Below are 16930 nucleotides of genomic sequence, written 5' to 3' on the forward strand. Positions count from 1 at the left end.
CGAAGATTCCGATAAATTGGAAAAGGAAATGCGGACTTGAACTTGTGATCCGTGAACATTTGAACGCGTGAACTTGGCGTGAGCTATGTGCTGTGTTTGGCAGTGCAAGAGGGACACTGCCTACAGCCTCTGGGATTAACACCAATCACGCGCACGTGGCTGAATTTCAATTGCAGCAGAACTGTGAGCGCCTATAACTATTCCTCATGTCTAGTCTGGCTGGTGCTTTGGATGGCTATTCGACATCAACTTCTTATCATGCCTATAAGGGTGCGGATGACATTGACATGCCTGGCGAAAACCAGTCAAGTTCAGCAAATGACGATCCAGAGGACAGTCAAGACCAGGATGAAGAAATGACCGATCTCTTTGGTAATGACAACGATGTCGAAGAGCTGAAAGCGGAGAGGTCCGTGCCTCCGTTTTTTTCTGTTATCGTCAATCTGAAGAAACTGCCTTTTCAGGGTCGCTGCTTCACCCACCGCCTCTGGTCCTGATTCCGAAAGGTTACCTTCACCTGAACGAGAGCGTCGCCAGGCTTTGGAATACGAAGAAGAGGATGTACCCCAGGAAATTGCCGTCGAGGTTAAAGAGGCGGAAGTCTCATTCCCGAACCTCCCGGTTCCAAGGTCATCCGATGGTGATGTGAGTTGAGTTTTACACTTTTTGAGGGTGAAGTCACTGACAGTGCCTTGATTTGTAGAATTGGGTCATTCGAATGCCAAACTTCGTCAAGGTTGACTCGAAACCTTTCCATCCTGATACATACATTGGCCCTGAACAGGACGATGAAGAAACCCAACATATTGATAGCACGAGGGAACGGAGTATGACTATCAAACTGAAGGTTGAAAACATGGTGCGTTGGCGGTGGACAAAGGATCAAAATGGAGTTGACGTATGTATATTTCTCTCTAGTTCCATTTCGATTGACCACTGACATCGATGTTGCAGCAAAGACAGTCAAATAGTCGAATCATCCAGTGGTCGGACGGCTCTCTAAGTCTCCGATTAGGTAAAGAGCTTTTTGACATAAAACAGGATAGAGACACATCAGCCGGTGTTGCACGTCAATATATCGGTGCTGCATCGCAGCAATCTCAATCCTCATCCCAGCTTCCCCAATCTCAGTCTCAACCGCCTGCTGCTAAGGGCCTGACGTACCTTGTCGCGCAACACAAGCGCTCTCAGGTACTACAATCTGAGGCCGTAATATCGGGATACATGAGTCTTCGACCTACAGGCATGCAGTCTGAAACCCATCGAATGTTGGTGCGCGCTGTAGGACAGAAGCACAGCAGGGTTGCGCGACTCCGTATGGCTCCCGAGCCGACGGTGGATCCAGAACGCGAAAAGATGGAGCTCATGAAACTGAGCGCAAAGAAATCGAGGAAAAAGAGCGAGCAAGATGAGGCTCTCGGCGGGGGGAGGAAAAGGCGTTACTCAAGGAGAACTGCCGAGCATGACGTGTGGAGTGACGACGACGAGGAAATATTCCCAGGATCCGAGGAAGAGGAGGAGGATGGCGCCGGACAAAACTCTGCGCGCAAACCAAAGCGTAAGACACCTGGGGAAGAAAAGAAGGGTCCCGAGGATTACCAAGAAGATGACTTTGTTGTGGCAGATTCCTCAGATGAAGAGGCCGGCACACTGAGGAAACGAGCGAGAGAGGGTAGTGAGATGGAGGAAGATCCGCTGGATAGAATTGATGCCAAAATCAAGGAGCAAGAAGACGCAAAGAAGCGGCGGCGAGTGTCCGGGGAGAAGGAAGGGGGAGGTGATGGTGACGAAACAGACGAAGAAAAAGTGGACGCAATGGATGTGGAAAGCGAGGAGGAGGAGGAAGAGGAAGAGTTCAAGGTGCGCCGCCCGGGAGGCACTCGCAAACGCGCTGCCGTCAACTTCGACGATGAAGAGGAAGAAGGGTAGCAGGTGTTGTCGCTGTTTGTAGATTACCACGTTCGCCTCTATATCATCAGTTTCTGGCTTGAGAAAGATAGCATAGAAGGTAATAAATACAGCGAAATCCGAAAATAGATACGACGTCTCTATCCCAAATTTGCTCTCGGCAAATCCTTAAGGACTCCATTTTCATCCCACGTTGCAGGGGCCTTCACCTCATCAACTAAAGCTTGATTTTCCGTGTTATTTTTTAGTAGGCAGTGCAATGTAAAGATGGCATGCTCCCGTAGGTCTAGGAAAAGGTCACATTTTTTGAGGGCGAGGTGATAATCAGGGGCGACATACATGGGTTTCGTTCGTCTATTACACATAAATTCATCACCACCGGAATACCCTTCGCCATTCGTATTCGATCTTGCACAGCCCGAACCTCGTGGCACAACACCCCAAGGAGCCGCACAAGATCTCGCTTGAGATACGAAAATCCTGTGCTATCCACGCTGGAAGCCACTGATGTTCCTTGAGGACTAGGTAGACCAGAAGAGGATAGGGGCTTCCCGAAATTTATCCGGGGCAAGAAGAGATCGAGCATACGGAGCACCTCTAAAATATAAATGTGAGTGGGCAAGTCATGAAAAACGATTGATCTCTTGTACCTATTAAGCTCTCAACCAAGCCCTGACCGGAGGAAGTCGCCTCAATGAAAAACTCTTTCATGTTCGCCACCGATGCGACTGATAGATCTCCACGATCCTGGCACATTTTCTGCTCCACAGCCTCGAGGGAAATGGTCGCAATGCATTGCGCCACCAGCACAAGAGCTTCGCAGACCTTGGGTAGCATTACGTCCAACTCTGCCGGCGGGGAGTCAATCTGACCACTGGATGTTTGATTGGGGGAAGCGGGATGATTTGGTTCACTGTCACCCAAAGAACGCCGAATGGCATTTTGAGCATATATCGAGAGGCTGAAAAAACATTTTGCCAGAAAAGGGCCTAAAGCAACATGTGTTTGAACAACTTCCGGTTTCAGGATGGTCGTGGCATTCAGTTGAATTGATTGGAGGTAAGAATCAACAAGCTTAAGGAGGGTTGTTTGATGTGGAGTGATAATTTCGTCCACCCTGGCATAGCAGACATGACTCTCAGGCTTATACTGGGAGATGATCATGGACATACATGGTGAACTTCTCATACAAGTCGGGAACCGTACCTTCCTCAATAAGTCGAATGAAGATGGAGTATCTGTAAAAAAAGATCAACAGGAATCACGAAGCTAAAATCGTGCCATTCACCCACCCAATATTAAAAGCCTTTCCACCGTCGCTTTCCTCGTCTTCCTCGTAGAGGCGGAGCATACAATCTAGCAGAGACACGCAGACGCGGATACCAGTCGTGGTTCTCGTGAGCAAGTGGCTATGCAGGGTTTAACCCACCCGAAGTAGTCGTTGTATAGGACGACCTACGTTCGCTTCCTGCTTCCATGAACACAATTCAAGGTAAAAATCAATGTTGTCAGTAAAGTACGGGGGTCGGGAGAAGTCAAAAGGCGACTGTTCAGTTCTTCATGAGTCGTGAACTTGACAAATTGTCATTTCCGTACATTAGCACGACCTGGTCCTCTGGCAATTTCATATAGGTCTTCCAAAGTTTCTCGACGAGCGTCTCGTTCGATGTGACCAGATTGGAGAGCGCTTGTGTCAATGTGCGGGCAGTTACAAAAGCTAGATGAGTTATAAGACGGGCGGTTTACTCTCTACATAGAGCAGACGCACATTCTGAGTTCTCCATCTCCGACCACGAGGTATAGAAATGCAACAAGCGGCGAATTTCAGGCTCGTTTTCACTGATCATCTAGTGTGCAATGTCCTCCGCATCTGATCAAAGAAGCACTCACAATGCGCGCGATTGGTTTTGAGGGACGCCTGCCACCAAATTTCTGGTAAACTTTGCTAAGCCAGTGCACACAGACCGTAGGTCATCATTTTGGTATTCAGGCCTCCCGTCCTCTTCATCGGAATCGTCGTTATCCCAGAAGGTAAGCTGAGTACGAGCAAGGCTCAGCCATAACTTTCGCAAGTCTGGCCATAATCTTGGATCAGCACCGACGTATTCTCTGATACATAGCGGTGGTAATAAACCCTTGATCTGCAGCGTTTTTCGTGATAACATACCGAATTTGTTTACTCTGTGCTAGATCTCGTGAAGTGCTTTCAAGAACCTCTGCTAGTGCTTTTAACTTTTGATTATCCTTGAAATCCAGACCAGAGTACGCGAGTCGGAATTGAGTGGTGATGGCGCGGCTTTGGGCGAGAGAGTTGGCCATCTAAGGTGGTATGAGGGAAAAGGATGTCGAGTGCGGCTTACATACAAGCAAGTACCTTGACGCTGGACTGTCATACGTCAAGAGCTCAAGGGTCCCCATGACCGCCAACAACCTCAATATTTCTTTGGAATCTCACCTCCATAAGATTCTTATTCCTTTGGTATCGCTCCTGCCAGCATCAGCGTCAGAAAACTTGCAACCGTACATTTCTGACCCTCCGCCATCCACCATTCCTTATAACGTCCTTCAGGCAATCTCTCAATGGTCGCGAACACCCGCTGGACAAAAAGCTCTTCGAGCTAATTCCCTGGATCCCCAGGACTACAATATGATCGCTATGCTCGCTGGGGCAACAACTTCTCCAGAGGGTAAATTTGGCGATTACACTCCACCAAAGGGGCCCCAGGCAATAGAAGCTGACAGAGTAAAAGAGAGGAAGGCCATCACGGCTTTGCTCAATGCTCTGCTTAGCATTGGCGGTGCAGCCTTCGCGACGTGGTGGGCCGCAGATAAATTAAGGTGGACAAATGAATGGGTACGTGGAAATGTCAACTAGTCAAATTTCCCAATTGATTGAGGTTTAACAGAGAGTCCTTCTTTCGCTCTTTGTTGGGATGATCGTAGCTATCTCAGAAGGGGTATTGTATGTTATCTGGGATTCGCGACAGAAGGCCTCCAAGAAAAGCCAAGGGATCCGACGCTTGCAATCTGCCACGCACAAGAAAGATGACGGGGAAACTAGTCCTGCAGACTTACCAGACGATCTTACGACGAAAGTCGACTTGACAGACGAATCTGCAAACCTACGACGACGACGATAATGCCTCTTCGTCATTGCTTTGTCGCTAAACCCAATATCCGCATCAACATTGTTAAATACCATCCTGTCAAACCCCATACTTCTAAACGACCGTCCGTTCCAGTTCCTATTTCATCTACATCACTCTTTATCGTGGGGAAAACGACATCGGTTTGCTGAACGAGATCCGTCACGTCAAAAGCATAGTATGGTCGCTCTTCGCGGAATAACGACGACCGTTGTCGTGAGGGTGAAACTAGTTCAGCTAGAGAAAGGTGAAATACGGTTGCTACCTCCAAGGGAGACGCCTGTTTGCGAAGCTCAGTCATGTCAAGTGATGGGAAGGGTTCCTCATTTGAATTGAGCTCTGTCCTGGATGCTGCGTGGACGAAACCCTGTGAGGGGCCCAAATTAGGTGCAAACCACGCGTGGGTGCATTTTTGTCACCTACCACAAAGGGCCAGACATGCATGTCGCCTCGAAGATTTACCTCGGGAGGACCAATACTTCCGAGTATGTCAATCCGATTTGGATGAATTCCTAGTTCTTCCTGGGTTTCACGAAGAGCAGCGTATTGTATTGAGGGATCTGTCTGTCAATTCCTTGTCACTTATAATAGTTTTGGATTGTGGTTTTGAGCACCAACGTCATCTACACGGCCACCCGGAAAGCTACAATGCCTATTGATAAAGGTATGGCGAATGTCAAACTGCATCTTACCTCACCTCTCCGGAATGAGTTCTTAATGACCCCGCTCTCAATTCAAGTAAGATTCCCGGTTTCTCGTCGACATTGCAAAACGGAATCAGCACAGCTGCATTTCTTTTTACTGCACTGTTCGGTGGCTGTTCTTCGGATGAGTTTATCTGATTGAGTTTAAGGACACGTTCGATGGTGTTGAGAGTAGATGGTGTCAAGGGCTTATTCAGAGGTATTGAAGCGTGCAAAGCTAAGGAGTGTGAAGCCCTCAAGCTCAAGAAAGGAAGGGACATTACATAGAGCAGGCAAAGAGCAGGATGATTGTTTGTTTTGGTATTCTGAATCTTTGTCATGCAGTCATAGTTGTAAGAGATCCAACTGAAATGCTTGGTTATCACCTCCGCATTGTTGTAAAATCCTCCTCGCAATCTCAAGAATCCTTCATTCCGACTTCATTATTCCAACGCTTTCCGGCTCATTCACAAAAATCAATACACCAACCGAGCAAGACTCCTCACCATTCCAACGACTATCGATTTGGGAGCCTCACTATTGACTGGGTCGATATGGAGCGCGGAAGTCAACCTTACTCACCATGGATAGAGAAGGGGCGGGGTAAAGGTATACAGCGATATCCTTCACCTGTCATCGTGCATTAACGCCACCCCAGGACACGCCGAAGCGACATTCGTACCGCAAACTCGCAAGAAGGTTGGTACCACCAACTTGCCGGAGGGGACTGTCCATATATTTCGAGACTGCACAAACATACCTTCTCTAACAGTTTTAGAAGCTATGGCATCTTCTCTACCTGTTGACACAGATGGGGTTATGCTCGCGGTCCTTGCCGTTCCCTCTTGGATGACTCCCTCAGATTTCTTGGCTTTTGTTGCTCCAGCAGTCGATGGGATGGCACACTTGCGAATTATTCGGTGAGTTGGACTTGATCACACTTGGGCCGTTCTTAACGCTGCATGTTTCAGCGATTTCGCGCCCAACCGTTCTATCGCAGTTGTCAAATTTCTGAGTCCGGCAAATGCAGCTGAATTTGCGGAAGCCTACAACGGAAAGCCTTTCAATTCAATAGAGGTAATTTCGTCCTCCTTTACAGGCGTGTCTAACATTGAAAAGACAATCAACAGCCCGAAATCTGTCATGTAGTCCATGTTCTGTCAATTGCGATTGACGTTGAAGATCCAGTTTCTCAAGCGATATCACGAACTGGAGGTTCCCATCTGACCATGTATGAGCTTCCCACATGCCCCGTTTGCCTTGAACGCATGGATTCCGCTGTGACTGGTCTCATCACCGTGCCGTGTTCTCACACGTTTCACTGCATGTGCCTCAGCAAGTGGGGAGACAGCCGGTACGTTTGATTATATTCACATAGGGAACGTGTTTTCACGTATCTGCAGATGCCCTGTGTGTCGGTATTCACAAAATCTGCTCTCCTCACACCCAACTTCAATATTATCTTCAAGGTCACTCCCATTCACCAATCCCACAGCTACACCGCTGTCCTCCTGTTCCTCCTGTCCATCAACCACGAACCTCTGGATTTGTTTGATATGTGGTAATATCGGCTGTGGTCGATATGGTCAAGCCCACGCCCAAGCTCACTACCAAGGAACAACGCATTTATACGCGTTGGAACTAGAAACGCAACGTGTATGGGATTATGCAGGTGATGGTTATGTTCACCGCCTCATTCAGAACAAGGCCGATGGGAAACTAGTCGAACTGCCCAGCGCAGCTTCGTCGATGGGCGTCACTCCAAGAGATGGTAGCCTAGGACCAAGTCAAGCGGATGCATTGAGTGCTGAGAAGATAGAAGCTATCGGAATCGAGTACTCGTATCTCCTTTCTTCTCAGCTGGACTCTCAAAGATCCTTTTACGAAGACCAAACAACCGAATTAACCGCCCAAGTGATCGATTTAAGGGGTTTGATTGAAAGGCTCAGCTTTGATTTTGAGGCGGATCGTAAACTTGCGAAAGAGGAGGCTGAGAGAAAACAAAAGGAAGACGAAGAGAAGTTGGCGCAAATAATGAAGGAGAAAGCGAGAGCTGAGCACAAGGCCGAGAAGGCTACTGAACTAGCAAGGAAGTTTGGGAATGAACTCAGAGAGGAGAGGGCTGTCAGCGACGGGTTAATGAAGAACTTGGCGGTGATGAAGGAGAGGATGGAGCTTATTGACAAGCAGAAGGACGAATATACTCGCAAAGTTGAAGAGTTGGAGGATCAGGTTAGGGATGTCATGTTCTTCCTTGAAGCCAAGACGAAGATAGAACATGGGGGTGGGGTCGAAGCGGAGGCTGCTGGCGGCACCGTTGAGGTCCCCGTTGCCTCGACTGCGCAAAAACTCAAGGGAAAGAAGAAAATTTCGCAAAAAGGATAAGAAATAACAACACTGAGAAGACACTTGGTTTCGTTGCGCTCATGATCAGGTATCTCCTGACGTGCTACCTGTAGGGAAGAAGGCAAGCGAGGCAGAGTCCTTGTCAGGGCAGCGCTTGTGCGACGCGCAGAACTTGATTGGGAAACTCGAACCAGGCCGTTGCGTTGGTCTTCGGAAGAATCGAAAGGAGCGACCACGTCCTTATAAGACTGTTTCGTGTGCGCAGTCTGTACTTCCTTCAGTGCTAGAGTCAAAGGAATAATAAATATGTTTAGATAAATTTTAAGTAGCAACGCGACACTGGTGCCTCTTGCCCCGGCAAGATTCGAAGTGGTGCGGAAATCGCAGTGTAAAATGCAGGTGGAGACCGATTACTAGAAGGAATTTTAATCCAACCTACTTGACGAAGAGCGCGTTGGGTTTTCTGTAGTCACAATGGGTAAGCTCAATAGCGCTGATCGAGACCAACAGTGCGTACGCCGTGGTTGAGAGAATAATTTCTTAACAGGGGCGAGGTAATCGTCCTCGAACAGCCATGGCATATTATGCAAGGCATACTTTTCGTATATCCCTAGCCAGTAGAGTCTAGTTATGGAATTGGGGACCGACCTTCAAAGACAACATGGGATCTTAGGGGACTCACAAAAGAAAGACAACGACACCATAGAGCCAGTCAAGCGTTGTCGGCGCCGTCGATTCTCCACGATACGATAGGGCTGCTTTCCAAAGCCCAAAGCCAGCAGTGAGAGCTATGACAAGGATCCGATACAAGGTCAACTTTGGATGCCCTCCGCGATGGTGCCGAGCTTGCTCGTTTTCGGTACTCATCGCGACCTTTGCACAACAGGAATGCTGTGGAACATTTTGACAGCTGTCTGCCCTGGCGCGAAATGTTGAACTGGCGCCAAGTCAAGAATGATTTTGCAACACCTTGAAGTCCCTTTTGAGTAACCTCTAGAATTCGGAAAAGTCTTTTATGAACGTCTTGCTTTGAATACACTTTGGTTTTTGAACTTCTTATTATACACTCAATTGCGCGTTACTGACGGTTAATGTTTCTCCTTCATGTTCTCCCCTACTGTCAACGTCGCCTGGCTCCCCGTCAGGCGTGGGAGGCTCTGTTATCCTTTCGTCGCCACCATCCTCTTCCTCATCGGATGATAATTGGTGATTCGGGTTCCTGACCAACAGATCCTCAGCGTTATCCTGACCATGAGTGTCTAGAGGCAATGCCAGTTTGATATCGTGAGTGAACCAGACGGGGAACATCCAACCGATACCTTACCTTTATATCTCCGCGACTCTTCCCAGCTCTTCTCCAACTCATCCATGATAGACTCTTGCGCGACGGTAACCTCTTCGGCCGTTCCGCAACTTCTGTATTTTTCGAGAAAACATCTGCGATGATAGTTCAGCGAGATGGAGAGTAAATCATACAAGCGATCACTCACTTGTTCACTTTCCAAAATGAGCCACCCCACCCAAACCCACTTAGCAGTTTCTCCGCATACGAATCAAACCCTGTGATATAAAACGATGCGGCCAAAGCTTCGACGCAGTTTAGCCTCCACGGTTTGCCATAATTTGTTGGGTTTGTTGCAAGTAGGTACGGTACTGAGGGTCAAGGTGAATTTGGGGATGAAGGATGAGGAAGGCACGTACGTAACCGCTCGTGAGGGCTGGCTATCTTGTTGAAGGGAACGTCATCCAAACGGGCCCAGGAGCATTCTACGACAGCCAGGCCAGCTTGTAGAATGATTTCGCGATCTGACGGGCTGATCACCTGTTTGCCCTTCGGTCTGTGGTAAATGAGGTTGATTTAGGGTGACGCGACGAAACCACTCACGACACCACTATCCCCCTGAATCGCGTTCCGACTTTGAGATCTTTGATCAAGCCTTGTCGAGCGAGTTTCTTGCCCGAGCAACGACGGGGATCGCAGTGGTCAAAGTCCTTGTAATGCAAACTTCAGTGGGACACGAAGGGAAGTAGATCGACAAGCGTACCCACATGGCAACTGGGACGTCGATATGCACCTCGCCTTCATCGTCTGTAAAGCCATTAATACCTCAACAAAACAACACGCTAAAACGCACGCACCTTCAGATGAATAGTACTCCTCGACGTCGTCGACGGCGCTCTCTGGTCGGCCGTGAATCTCGCCACCACGACTGGAATGATCTCGTCCATGTCCACGATAACTTGAACCTCTCGCCTTTCCAGAACCCCGACCCTTCTTGTGGCCACGACTCGGGGCTGATGTAGCTGGATCGCTTGAGTTCTTTTTGCCCATACGGAATCCACTTCGATGAAAAGTTCAGACGCGTGAGTAAGTTGCTCGGGTGACAACGACTGTGACCTGAGCGTGACCATCACATACGAGCTCGATGTTCGCAACAGCGGTAAGGCTTTCCAAGGCCTCGCGGGCGCCTCTCTCGCCCAAGCGAGGCAACAAAGACTTCTACAAAGGTTCGTCATATTTCTCGCTCTCATCAACTCATACTAACCTTTGCCTCACAGGGACTCGACAGGCCTTCCTCCCAGGTGGCCACCGCACTGGAGCCCCCGGAAAACATGTTATTGGTGGCAAGGCGAAATATCGTCTCGTAGACGAGCAAGTCCGCGTCTTCGTTGCCCCCCCTATACAAGACATTATTGATTCTCCCGTTCGTCTTCCCCAAATGTTCACTGCTCCTTCCTCATCTGCTCATTCATCTTACACACAGCTCAAACCCTACGTCTCACTGCAAGTTCGCCTCACACGCCAAGAAGAGCGTGCAGCGATTGGCAGGTTCCGGGGTTCAGGCGGGTTCACGGGGCGACATATGCTCCGTGCAGCACGAGCAGTGGAAGCTAAGAGTGAACCGGAGGTTGCTAAACTGGAGGGGAATGTTTCATGAGTAACCTCATTCTTCCGTTGACTTGATGACGACTTGTTCTCTCGGCTAAAAGTACATAGATTCACAGAAGAAGAAAACGAATAAAAGATTAATACTCTCCCATTCACTAAGCTGGGGCCTTGCCAGCCGCGGGGCACATGTCCTCAATCAAGGTTACCAAAGCCAACTGTCCCAATATGCAATCATCTCAGGCTTGCGTCTGAGAGCTGGCGAGGGTGGCCTCGTCCACATTGCAACAGGCGTTTCCTGCAGGGATCTTTTTCCTAGATTGCAAATTCTTGCTGCTGTGATGATGCCGAGCATACTGCTAATGGAAGTGTCGAGTCGGCTGTGTCCAAATTGTAAAAGGTTAGTTCTACTAGCATTTGTATATGAACTTACCTTCACCAGATGACCTGTCTTGCAGATGTTACCGTCCCCTGCACTGGTTCAAATTATGGAGCATAATCGTGCGTCCATGCTCCGCTGGAGGATGCTGCGTATATCTTTCAAGTGACGAGCCTTAGGCCCAAGGTACGAGCTCAGCTGGTGTCGACTGGCCCTTTCTGGCTTGCGCACATACACTAAGTGCATGGTTTAACTGTTTTGAAAATTCTTCAAAACTGCTACTTGATTTTGTAGATGAACACTGACAGTGATGAAGATATTTGGATCTTTACAGAACGAATGAAAACTCCTTGCCACTTATCTCAACAAGTTCACCGTCTATCCAGCAATCAGATTCGAGTGGACCTGTGAGCTCAGGGACACCGTAAGTCCGGCCACCTTGACTCGATGACGTCGCTTTATGACGCATGCTGCGAGCATGTGTATTTGAGCGTCAGTTGGGTACGCCAATTAGCATCCCCTGAGAATTATTGACAAAGGACATCCTGTTCAGCAGACCACAATTCATTCAATGTCGTCCTGATACAGGATCATCTGACCTTTAGTTGCAGACATGTCATGCACCTCCTGTGATTCTATGACACTGTTGTTCGCCCCTTTGAATTCCTCATCAATCACTTCAGTGAATGTTGATACCACGATCCGTTATGAAATCGGCGCTGTTGCTGTGAACAATAGCACAAGACGTGGTCTCCATGGGCCACTTTAACGTTCAAAGCCAAATATTTTGTATCTTAACTCTGTGAGTTCATTTTGTCAGATGCTTACTCTCTTACGTTGACCAGTGACCGTTGACCGCCTCACTGATGGCCTTCTTGAGGGTTCAGCATCAGGAACCACGGGTCTCGCGTTTCCTGCCATTGCTAGCACGGACTCGACTCCATTCTGGCAGGCTTTAGGAAGCCAGCTGTCTGCCTCTGAGATGGCCTGCTGTCTTGCACGAATCAAGCATGATACCAATGCCAAGGCCGGAGGTGTGTTTACCCTCGGAGGAACAAATTCGAGGCATTTCACTGGTGATATTGAATTCATTGCTATGCCTTTGGGTACACCAACCTTTTGGCTTCTCATCATGTCTGGTCAGTGTCATACGAAAACATGCAAACTCCGCTAATGTCGATTGATCCGTGTAGCAATCACCGTACAAGGACAGCCTGATCAAATCACGACAGGCAATATCTCGGTTTGGGTGGCACTTTCCTTCGGGGGCCAGGCGTGGCCGTTTAGTGCGACCGACATGAACATCGGCCAGATTTCGCGTGGGAGCTCGAATGCCTTGGGGCCATCTTCGACCTCAGCCTCGGCAGTAACATTCCTTCTAGCTCAGGTAATCCCTCTGGGATTGTCGGGAATACCTTCTTGGTTTGTTATTTCGTTTAGAATGGCATATATTGATTCCCCTCATTTGCACCTTGCAGAAGAACGTATATTCTGTCTTTCGTGCTTTTGGCCCTGGTTCAATTGAATTCGCGCAGCTTTCTAGCGTGGCTGGCGGGTCAGGCCTTCAGGTGAGAGTACCATTTCTTCCCGATGACCTCATCTTTACTCCTCTACTTCTAGGCGCTGGAGCGGCAACGGCGGATCATCAACCAGAATTACATTGCCTGCCATGATGATCACCGCAGTGATTATTGTCCTCATGTGCTTGTTGTAATTCAAATCTTCTCGATGTCCTTGCAAGCGTTCGAGGTGCTATATACTCACCGTGAAAGCATGTTCGTTAATTTCTCGCGCAGCAGTCCAAGTTGTCAATGAATGGGCACGTCCTTTGCCACCAGCCGAGCTGCCTCAGGACAAACCGATGGAAGGACTATCCCATCCTTAAGAGACTAGCCTCTTCAATGCCATCTTGTGGGAGACCTCTTCCTCAGACCGGAATGTTACCCTACTATACTTTGGAGGAACGGGTGGTAGGGACACTTGCCATTTCCGAGGGGTAAGCGTCATAAAAAAGGTGGATTAGCTACGGACTATGAATGTGGGGGCCTTTGTGAGGTATATCCTCCATAGTGTTCACATTTATTTTTGCTGTCCCCAACTCTGGGTTCTGTTGAAACGAGGAACAGCATTCACCTTTCAGCAGACATGGCTGGGGGAGGCGCCAACCATTCTATCCGATCTGCTGCTACTGGAGCCTGGAGGGATGTCTGGATAGCAATTTCTTGCTGCTGTGATATTTATGATGCCAATCTGACTGCTACATACTTACAGAATGGAAGTGTCGAAAATTTAGGGATTCGGTTATGTCCTTGAAGTTAGAAAAGGTTAGTTTTCAATATATACGAGCTTATCTGCTCACCAGATGACCTGTCTTGCAGATGTTACCGTAGGTTGCCGTCCATGTTTCGATGAAGGCCGCCGATCGTATATATTTCAGGTGACAAGCCCCAAGGCCCAAGGTACGAGCTCATCTGCTGGCTGGCCCTCGGTCCTGTACATGGTCCTGGAACTAGGCTGGAACTAAGTAAGTAGGGTCTCAAATTGAACGTCAAGAGAGGTCAAGAGACTGTCAAGAGGCGGAAAACCGCGAACATCGGGAACCGCTTACTCAAGTATGACATTGAACGTCAGAAGCGGAACATCGCGAGCATCGATGACGCCCTGACATTATTCAGGAACGGCCTAGCTACATACAGTGTACACTTGCATGACATTCCCGACTCCGCGTGAGACGGAACCTGCACTTGAATTGGAAAAGCGTACACCTAGGCTACAAGCGGGTGTAGTGAGGTGTAGTGAACCCTACACCACGGTATTCAAAAGTATACCATCAGAGTGTGGCGGCGTCGATTAATTAAAAAGCCTGAGAGTGCGAATTCAATGCTGAATTGGGTGATGTAACATACACAGTACTAAGCAGTATGTTGCAGTCCATGGATGATAGTAGCAGGTGTACAGCGGGGAACGAATGTAGGATAGTTGCAAGAAAATAATTACAATAATGTAAAGGGGGGAATGATTGCGAATGTAGTAATGGAAGAGGCCGGCTTGTTCGAAGATGACATAGAGGGGAACGAATAAGTACAACGCGATGGATGGGGAGTCGGGACGTGCGAGAGGGTCGGGTAGTTACAAGATGTGATTGAAACTTGAAAGCGTATGTGACAAGAATTCTTGAGAGTTTTTGAGCAGAGGAAAAGAGCGGGGAGCGATTAACATTAAAAACATAACATAGGCGAGCACAATAGCAGGTGTGCGGAAAGCGGGCGAATTATGAAGGATGGTCTATTTTTCGTAGCGAGTGTCGTGGTATAGCAGCAAGAAGCGCAAGAAGTGGCGACACCGATGTGGCGCATGGGGTGATAGTACTGAAAAGTACTATCACGTCAGCCGTCTATGGCGGCTCAAAAGGCTGTCTGTCGGGCAAAGCGACAGGAGTAAAATTGACGTGCATGGTTATGAAAGATGGGCGACTTCGATAAAGCTCCTCCAACTCCACGAATCGTCGTCGTTGTGAAGGTCAATGAAGCTTTTGAGTGGGAACCAGTCTTTGGTGGTGGAGCGTTTGTGATGTTTACGTCGACGAGAAGAGGATGATTGTGATGGGGTAGAAGAGCCGCTACGGGCGGCCTTTGGAGGGGAAAGCGAAGCTGAAGGAAGGATGACGTCCTCAAACTCGAGAATGGGGTTTGGTTGCTGTGATTTTTCATCATCAGAATCCAGAAGGTCAAAGTCGCTGTCAGCTTCGTCTTCGTCGTCACTCATGCTCATGAAGTTTCGGGGAGAGAGTGGCTTTACTTGGGGTAGATCAGCGGATTTGGAACGGCCTTCGAGACGTGCAAGGGCGGCTGAACGGTTGATCCTTCGGACGCGAGTAGAAACGGTAGAGCTTGTCATGACGGACACACGTCGCGGAAGCGTGATAAAGTCAGTAGGTGCGATAGAGCGTGTTATGGCGATAGGAGAACCTCGTGGAAGAGTGACCTCCAAGGAAGGAAGAGTAGGAATTGAAGGAAGACGAGGTGGAGCAGATGACATGGGAGTTGGGGACCGTTTAGGCTGGGAAGGGACATCAGGGAGAGTTATGGATGGAGCTGGTTTGGGAGATGGAATGGAGCGCAAAGAGTCTCGAGATAAACGGAGACGCAGAGGATTTTGTGAAGGAGCAAGCAACCTTGGTTCCTCTGGAATACGGCTGTGCACAAAAGTGAGAAAAGGGAGAGATGGAAGAGATAAATGGTGAAACATACGGATAAGAGACAGATGGTTTGGATGGCTTGGATGAGCGAGAATTTGCTTTGGAGGAGGCCTTGCGCTTTAGGCTTGCAGATCGCATGGATTGTGACTCTGCCAAGTCGAGAGATAAAAAAGAGCGGTACTCGATGACATCACGTTTGGGTTGAAGTGTGAAGTAAAAAGCTGCGGATTCGTCTGCAACGGATGTGGTCATTCGGAGCGGGGCGTTGGTGGGAAGACTGCCTCTTCTCGGACTAATGGAGATGTCAGGTGAAGGGGATCGTGAAGTGGTAGATGACAAAAGACCGGATGTGAAGAAGGAAGAGTAAGGTGATGCGAAGGACGACGTTGAGAACATCTGCAGTACAAAGGGAATGGTGCAGAGAGAACAAGGCTATCGAGGCTGTCGTCGTTTATATTCATTGCTTTCAAGCCCAAATCGAGACAAAACCATCCACGTGCAAGATCGTAAGATCTCGAACGTCGTCAAGGATCGATCTCAACCTGGACTGACGCGTATTGACGATCCGACCTACATAGCAACCCTTTTGTAGAAAATACAAATACTCTCTTGTCTAACTACAGTAACTGCACCCTTTGAAACAATTACTTTTTTTTTTGGCGGATCCGCCCACCGGGGACTCCACTCACCGCGAAACAACAACGGGTCCAATTTTCACCCACCCACAGGTCCGCCGTCACCGTAACTCAACGCCTGCAGGCGGCAACCATCGGCCTGACCACAGGGTCAACTCCAGCGACCGCCCAACTCACCGCTCCTCCCCACATACATCACCTAGTCCACATGAGAAAAAAGCTGAATACAATAAATCAATCATCAATCATCGGCCTCGGCGGAGGTGGTGCTAATGAAAAGCAGACGAGGAAATTAATGAAGAAGCAATGAAGAAGATGAGGATGACGCAAGATTCACTGGAGCTCACTGAATCTCTCACAGATTGCAATTAATCGTGCGCCTTGAATTCTGAGCTCTTTCGGTTTATGGTTCTTCGACGGATCCCATCTTTGATACAGTCACTCGACGTCGCTCTACGCTGTCTACGTCTGCCATCTCTGGCGGATCCCTAGTGGCATACACTTATGACGCGGGACAGCACCCATCTCCACTTCGTACCTGCATTTACCACACCGGGCAAATCACCGCTCGAACATAAACCCGAGCGGTAAACCGCTCCCTTTTGGCGTTTGGCGTTTGGCGCCTGGCGCTTGCACTCGACTAGGTTCACCCAAGTCGGTGAACCTGTGGTTGAACAATTACGTTGAACTTCAATCACCGAGCTTTAGTGGAAGAACATCACCCAAAACATATGTAAGATGGAATTCA

The 16930-nt window shown here is 48.7% G+C and overlaps 12 protein-coding genes across 12 annotated transcripts; 6 read left to right on the forward strand and 6 right to left on the reverse strand.

Annotated features, from left to right (window-relative positions):
- Positions 1-206: 206 nt before the first annotated feature.
- Positions 207-1990, forward strand: PAFB16201 (RNA polymerase II-associated protein; the record flags this gene model as incomplete). The annotated part of the gene is made up of 4 exons (XM_001874593.1): positions 207-409; positions 465-645; positions 704-859; positions 955-1990. 4 exons carry the CDS (start codon positions 207-209, stop codon positions 1927-1929), a joined length of 1515 nt encoding a protein of 504 aa, XP_001874628.1. The 3' UTR covers positions 1930-1990.
- A 58-nt stretch (positions 1991-2048) lies between these two features.
- Positions 2049-4073, reverse strand: LACBIDRAFT_305481 (uncharacterized protein; the record flags this gene model as incomplete). The annotated part of the gene is made up of 9 exons (XM_001875166.1): positions 2049-2194; positions 2248-2505; positions 2559-3025; positions 3081-3146; positions 3201-3317; positions 3368-3454; positions 3505-3625; positions 3677-3747; positions 3799-4073. 9 exons carry the CDS (start codon positions 4071-4073, stop codon positions 2049-2051), a joined length of 1608 nt encoding a protein of 535 aa, XP_001875201.1.
- Positions 4074-4324: 251 nt separating this feature from the next.
- On the forward strand, positions 4325-5048 carry LACBIDRAFT_305482 (uncharacterized protein; the record flags this gene model as incomplete). The annotated part of the gene is made up of 2 exons (XM_001874594.1): positions 4325-4762; positions 4815-5048. The coding sequence occupies 2 exons, from the start codon at positions 4325-4327 to the stop codon at positions 5046-5048; spliced, it is 672 nt and encodes a 223-aa protein (XP_001874629.1).
- A 10-nt stretch (positions 5049-5058) lies between these two features.
- LACBIDRAFT_305483 (uncharacterized protein) lies at positions 5059-6018 on the reverse strand (the record flags this gene model as incomplete). Its single annotated transcript, XM_001875167.1, has 4 exons — positions 5059-5421; positions 5478-5618; positions 5673-5697; positions 5747-6018. The coding sequence occupies 4 exons, from the start codon at positions 6016-6018 to the stop codon at positions 5059-5061; spliced, it is 801 nt and encodes a 266-aa protein (XP_001875202.1).
- Positions 6019-6108: 90 nt separating this feature from the next.
- On the forward strand, positions 6109-8122 carry LACBIDRAFT_305484 (uncharacterized protein; the record flags this gene model as incomplete). The annotated part of the gene is made up of 5 exons (XM_001874595.1): positions 6109-6346; positions 6396-6657; positions 6709-6814; positions 6868-7091; positions 7141-8122. 5 exons carry the CDS (start codon positions 6109-6111, stop codon positions 8120-8122), a joined length of 1812 nt encoding a protein of 603 aa, XP_001874630.1.
- Positions 8123-8508: 386 nt separating this feature from the next.
- Positions 8509-8950, reverse strand: LACBIDRAFT_305485 (uncharacterized protein; the record flags this gene model as incomplete). The annotated part of the gene is made up of 3 exons (XM_001875168.1): positions 8509-8546; positions 8601-8707; positions 8766-8950. The coding sequence occupies 3 exons, from the start codon at positions 8948-8950 to the stop codon at positions 8509-8511; spliced, it is 330 nt and encodes a 109-aa protein (XP_001875203.1).
- Positions 8951-9342: 392 nt separating this feature from the next.
- LACBIDRAFT_244871 (uncharacterized protein) lies at positions 9343-10146 on the reverse strand (the record flags this gene model as incomplete). The annotated part of the gene is made up of 5 exons (XM_001875169.1): positions 9343-9520; positions 9574-9736; positions 9785-9921; positions 9969-10075; positions 10129-10146. Coding segments are annotated over 5 exons (603 nt in total), but the record flags the coding sequence as incomplete, so codon positions are not given.
- A 363-nt stretch (positions 10147-10509) lies between these two features.
- LACBIDRAFT_305487 (uncharacterized protein) lies at positions 10510-11022 on the forward strand (the record flags this gene model as incomplete). Its single annotated transcript, XM_001874596.1, has 3 exons — positions 10510-10591; positions 10643-10788; positions 10849-11022. The coding sequence occupies 3 exons, from the start codon at positions 10510-10512 to the stop codon at positions 11020-11022; spliced, it is 402 nt and encodes a 133-aa protein (XP_001874631.1).
- A 153-nt stretch (positions 11023-11175) lies between these two features.
- On the reverse strand, positions 11176-11325 carry LACBIDRAFT_305488 (uncharacterized protein; the record flags this gene model as incomplete). Its single annotated transcript, XM_001875170.1, has 1 exon — positions 11176-11325. One exon carries the CDS (start codon positions 11323-11325, stop codon positions 11176-11178), a length of 150 nt encoding a protein of 49 aa, XP_001875205.1.
- A 779-nt stretch (positions 11326-12104) lies between these two features.
- On the forward strand, positions 12105-13164 carry LACBIDRAFT_305489 (aspartic peptidase; the record flags this gene model as incomplete). Its single annotated transcript, XM_001874597.1, has 5 exons — positions 12105-12126; positions 12195-12488; positions 12543-12736; positions 12828-12917; positions 12970-13164. 5 exons carry the CDS (start codon positions 12105-12107, stop codon positions 13162-13164), a joined length of 795 nt encoding a protein of 264 aa, XP_001874632.1.
- Positions 13165-13494: 330 nt separating this feature from the next.
- LACBIDRAFT_305490 (uncharacterized protein) lies at positions 13495-13662 on the forward strand (the record flags this gene model as incomplete). Its single annotated transcript, XM_001874598.1, has 1 exon — positions 13495-13662. The coding sequence occupies one exon, from the start codon at positions 13495-13497 to the stop codon at positions 13660-13662; it is 168 nt and encodes a 55-aa protein (XP_001874633.1).
- Positions 13663-14805: 1143 nt separating this feature from the next.
- LACBIDRAFT_305491 (uncharacterized protein) lies at positions 14806-15943 on the reverse strand (the record flags this gene model as incomplete). Its single annotated transcript, XM_001875171.1, has 2 exons — positions 14806-15544; positions 15600-15943. The coding sequence occupies 2 exons, from the start codon at positions 15941-15943 to the stop codon at positions 14806-14808; spliced, it is 1083 nt and encodes a 360-aa protein (XP_001875206.1).
- Between the last annotated feature and the right edge of the window lie 987 nt (positions 15944-16930).

Source organism: Laccaria bicolor, genomic scaffold, assembly GCF_000143565.1.
Source record: "Laccaria bicolor S238N-H82 LACBIscaffold_2 genomic scaffold, whole genome shotgun sequence".
Lineage (NCBI taxonomy): Eukaryota > Fungi > Basidiomycota > Agaricomycetes > Agaricales > Hydnangiaceae > Laccaria > Laccaria bicolor.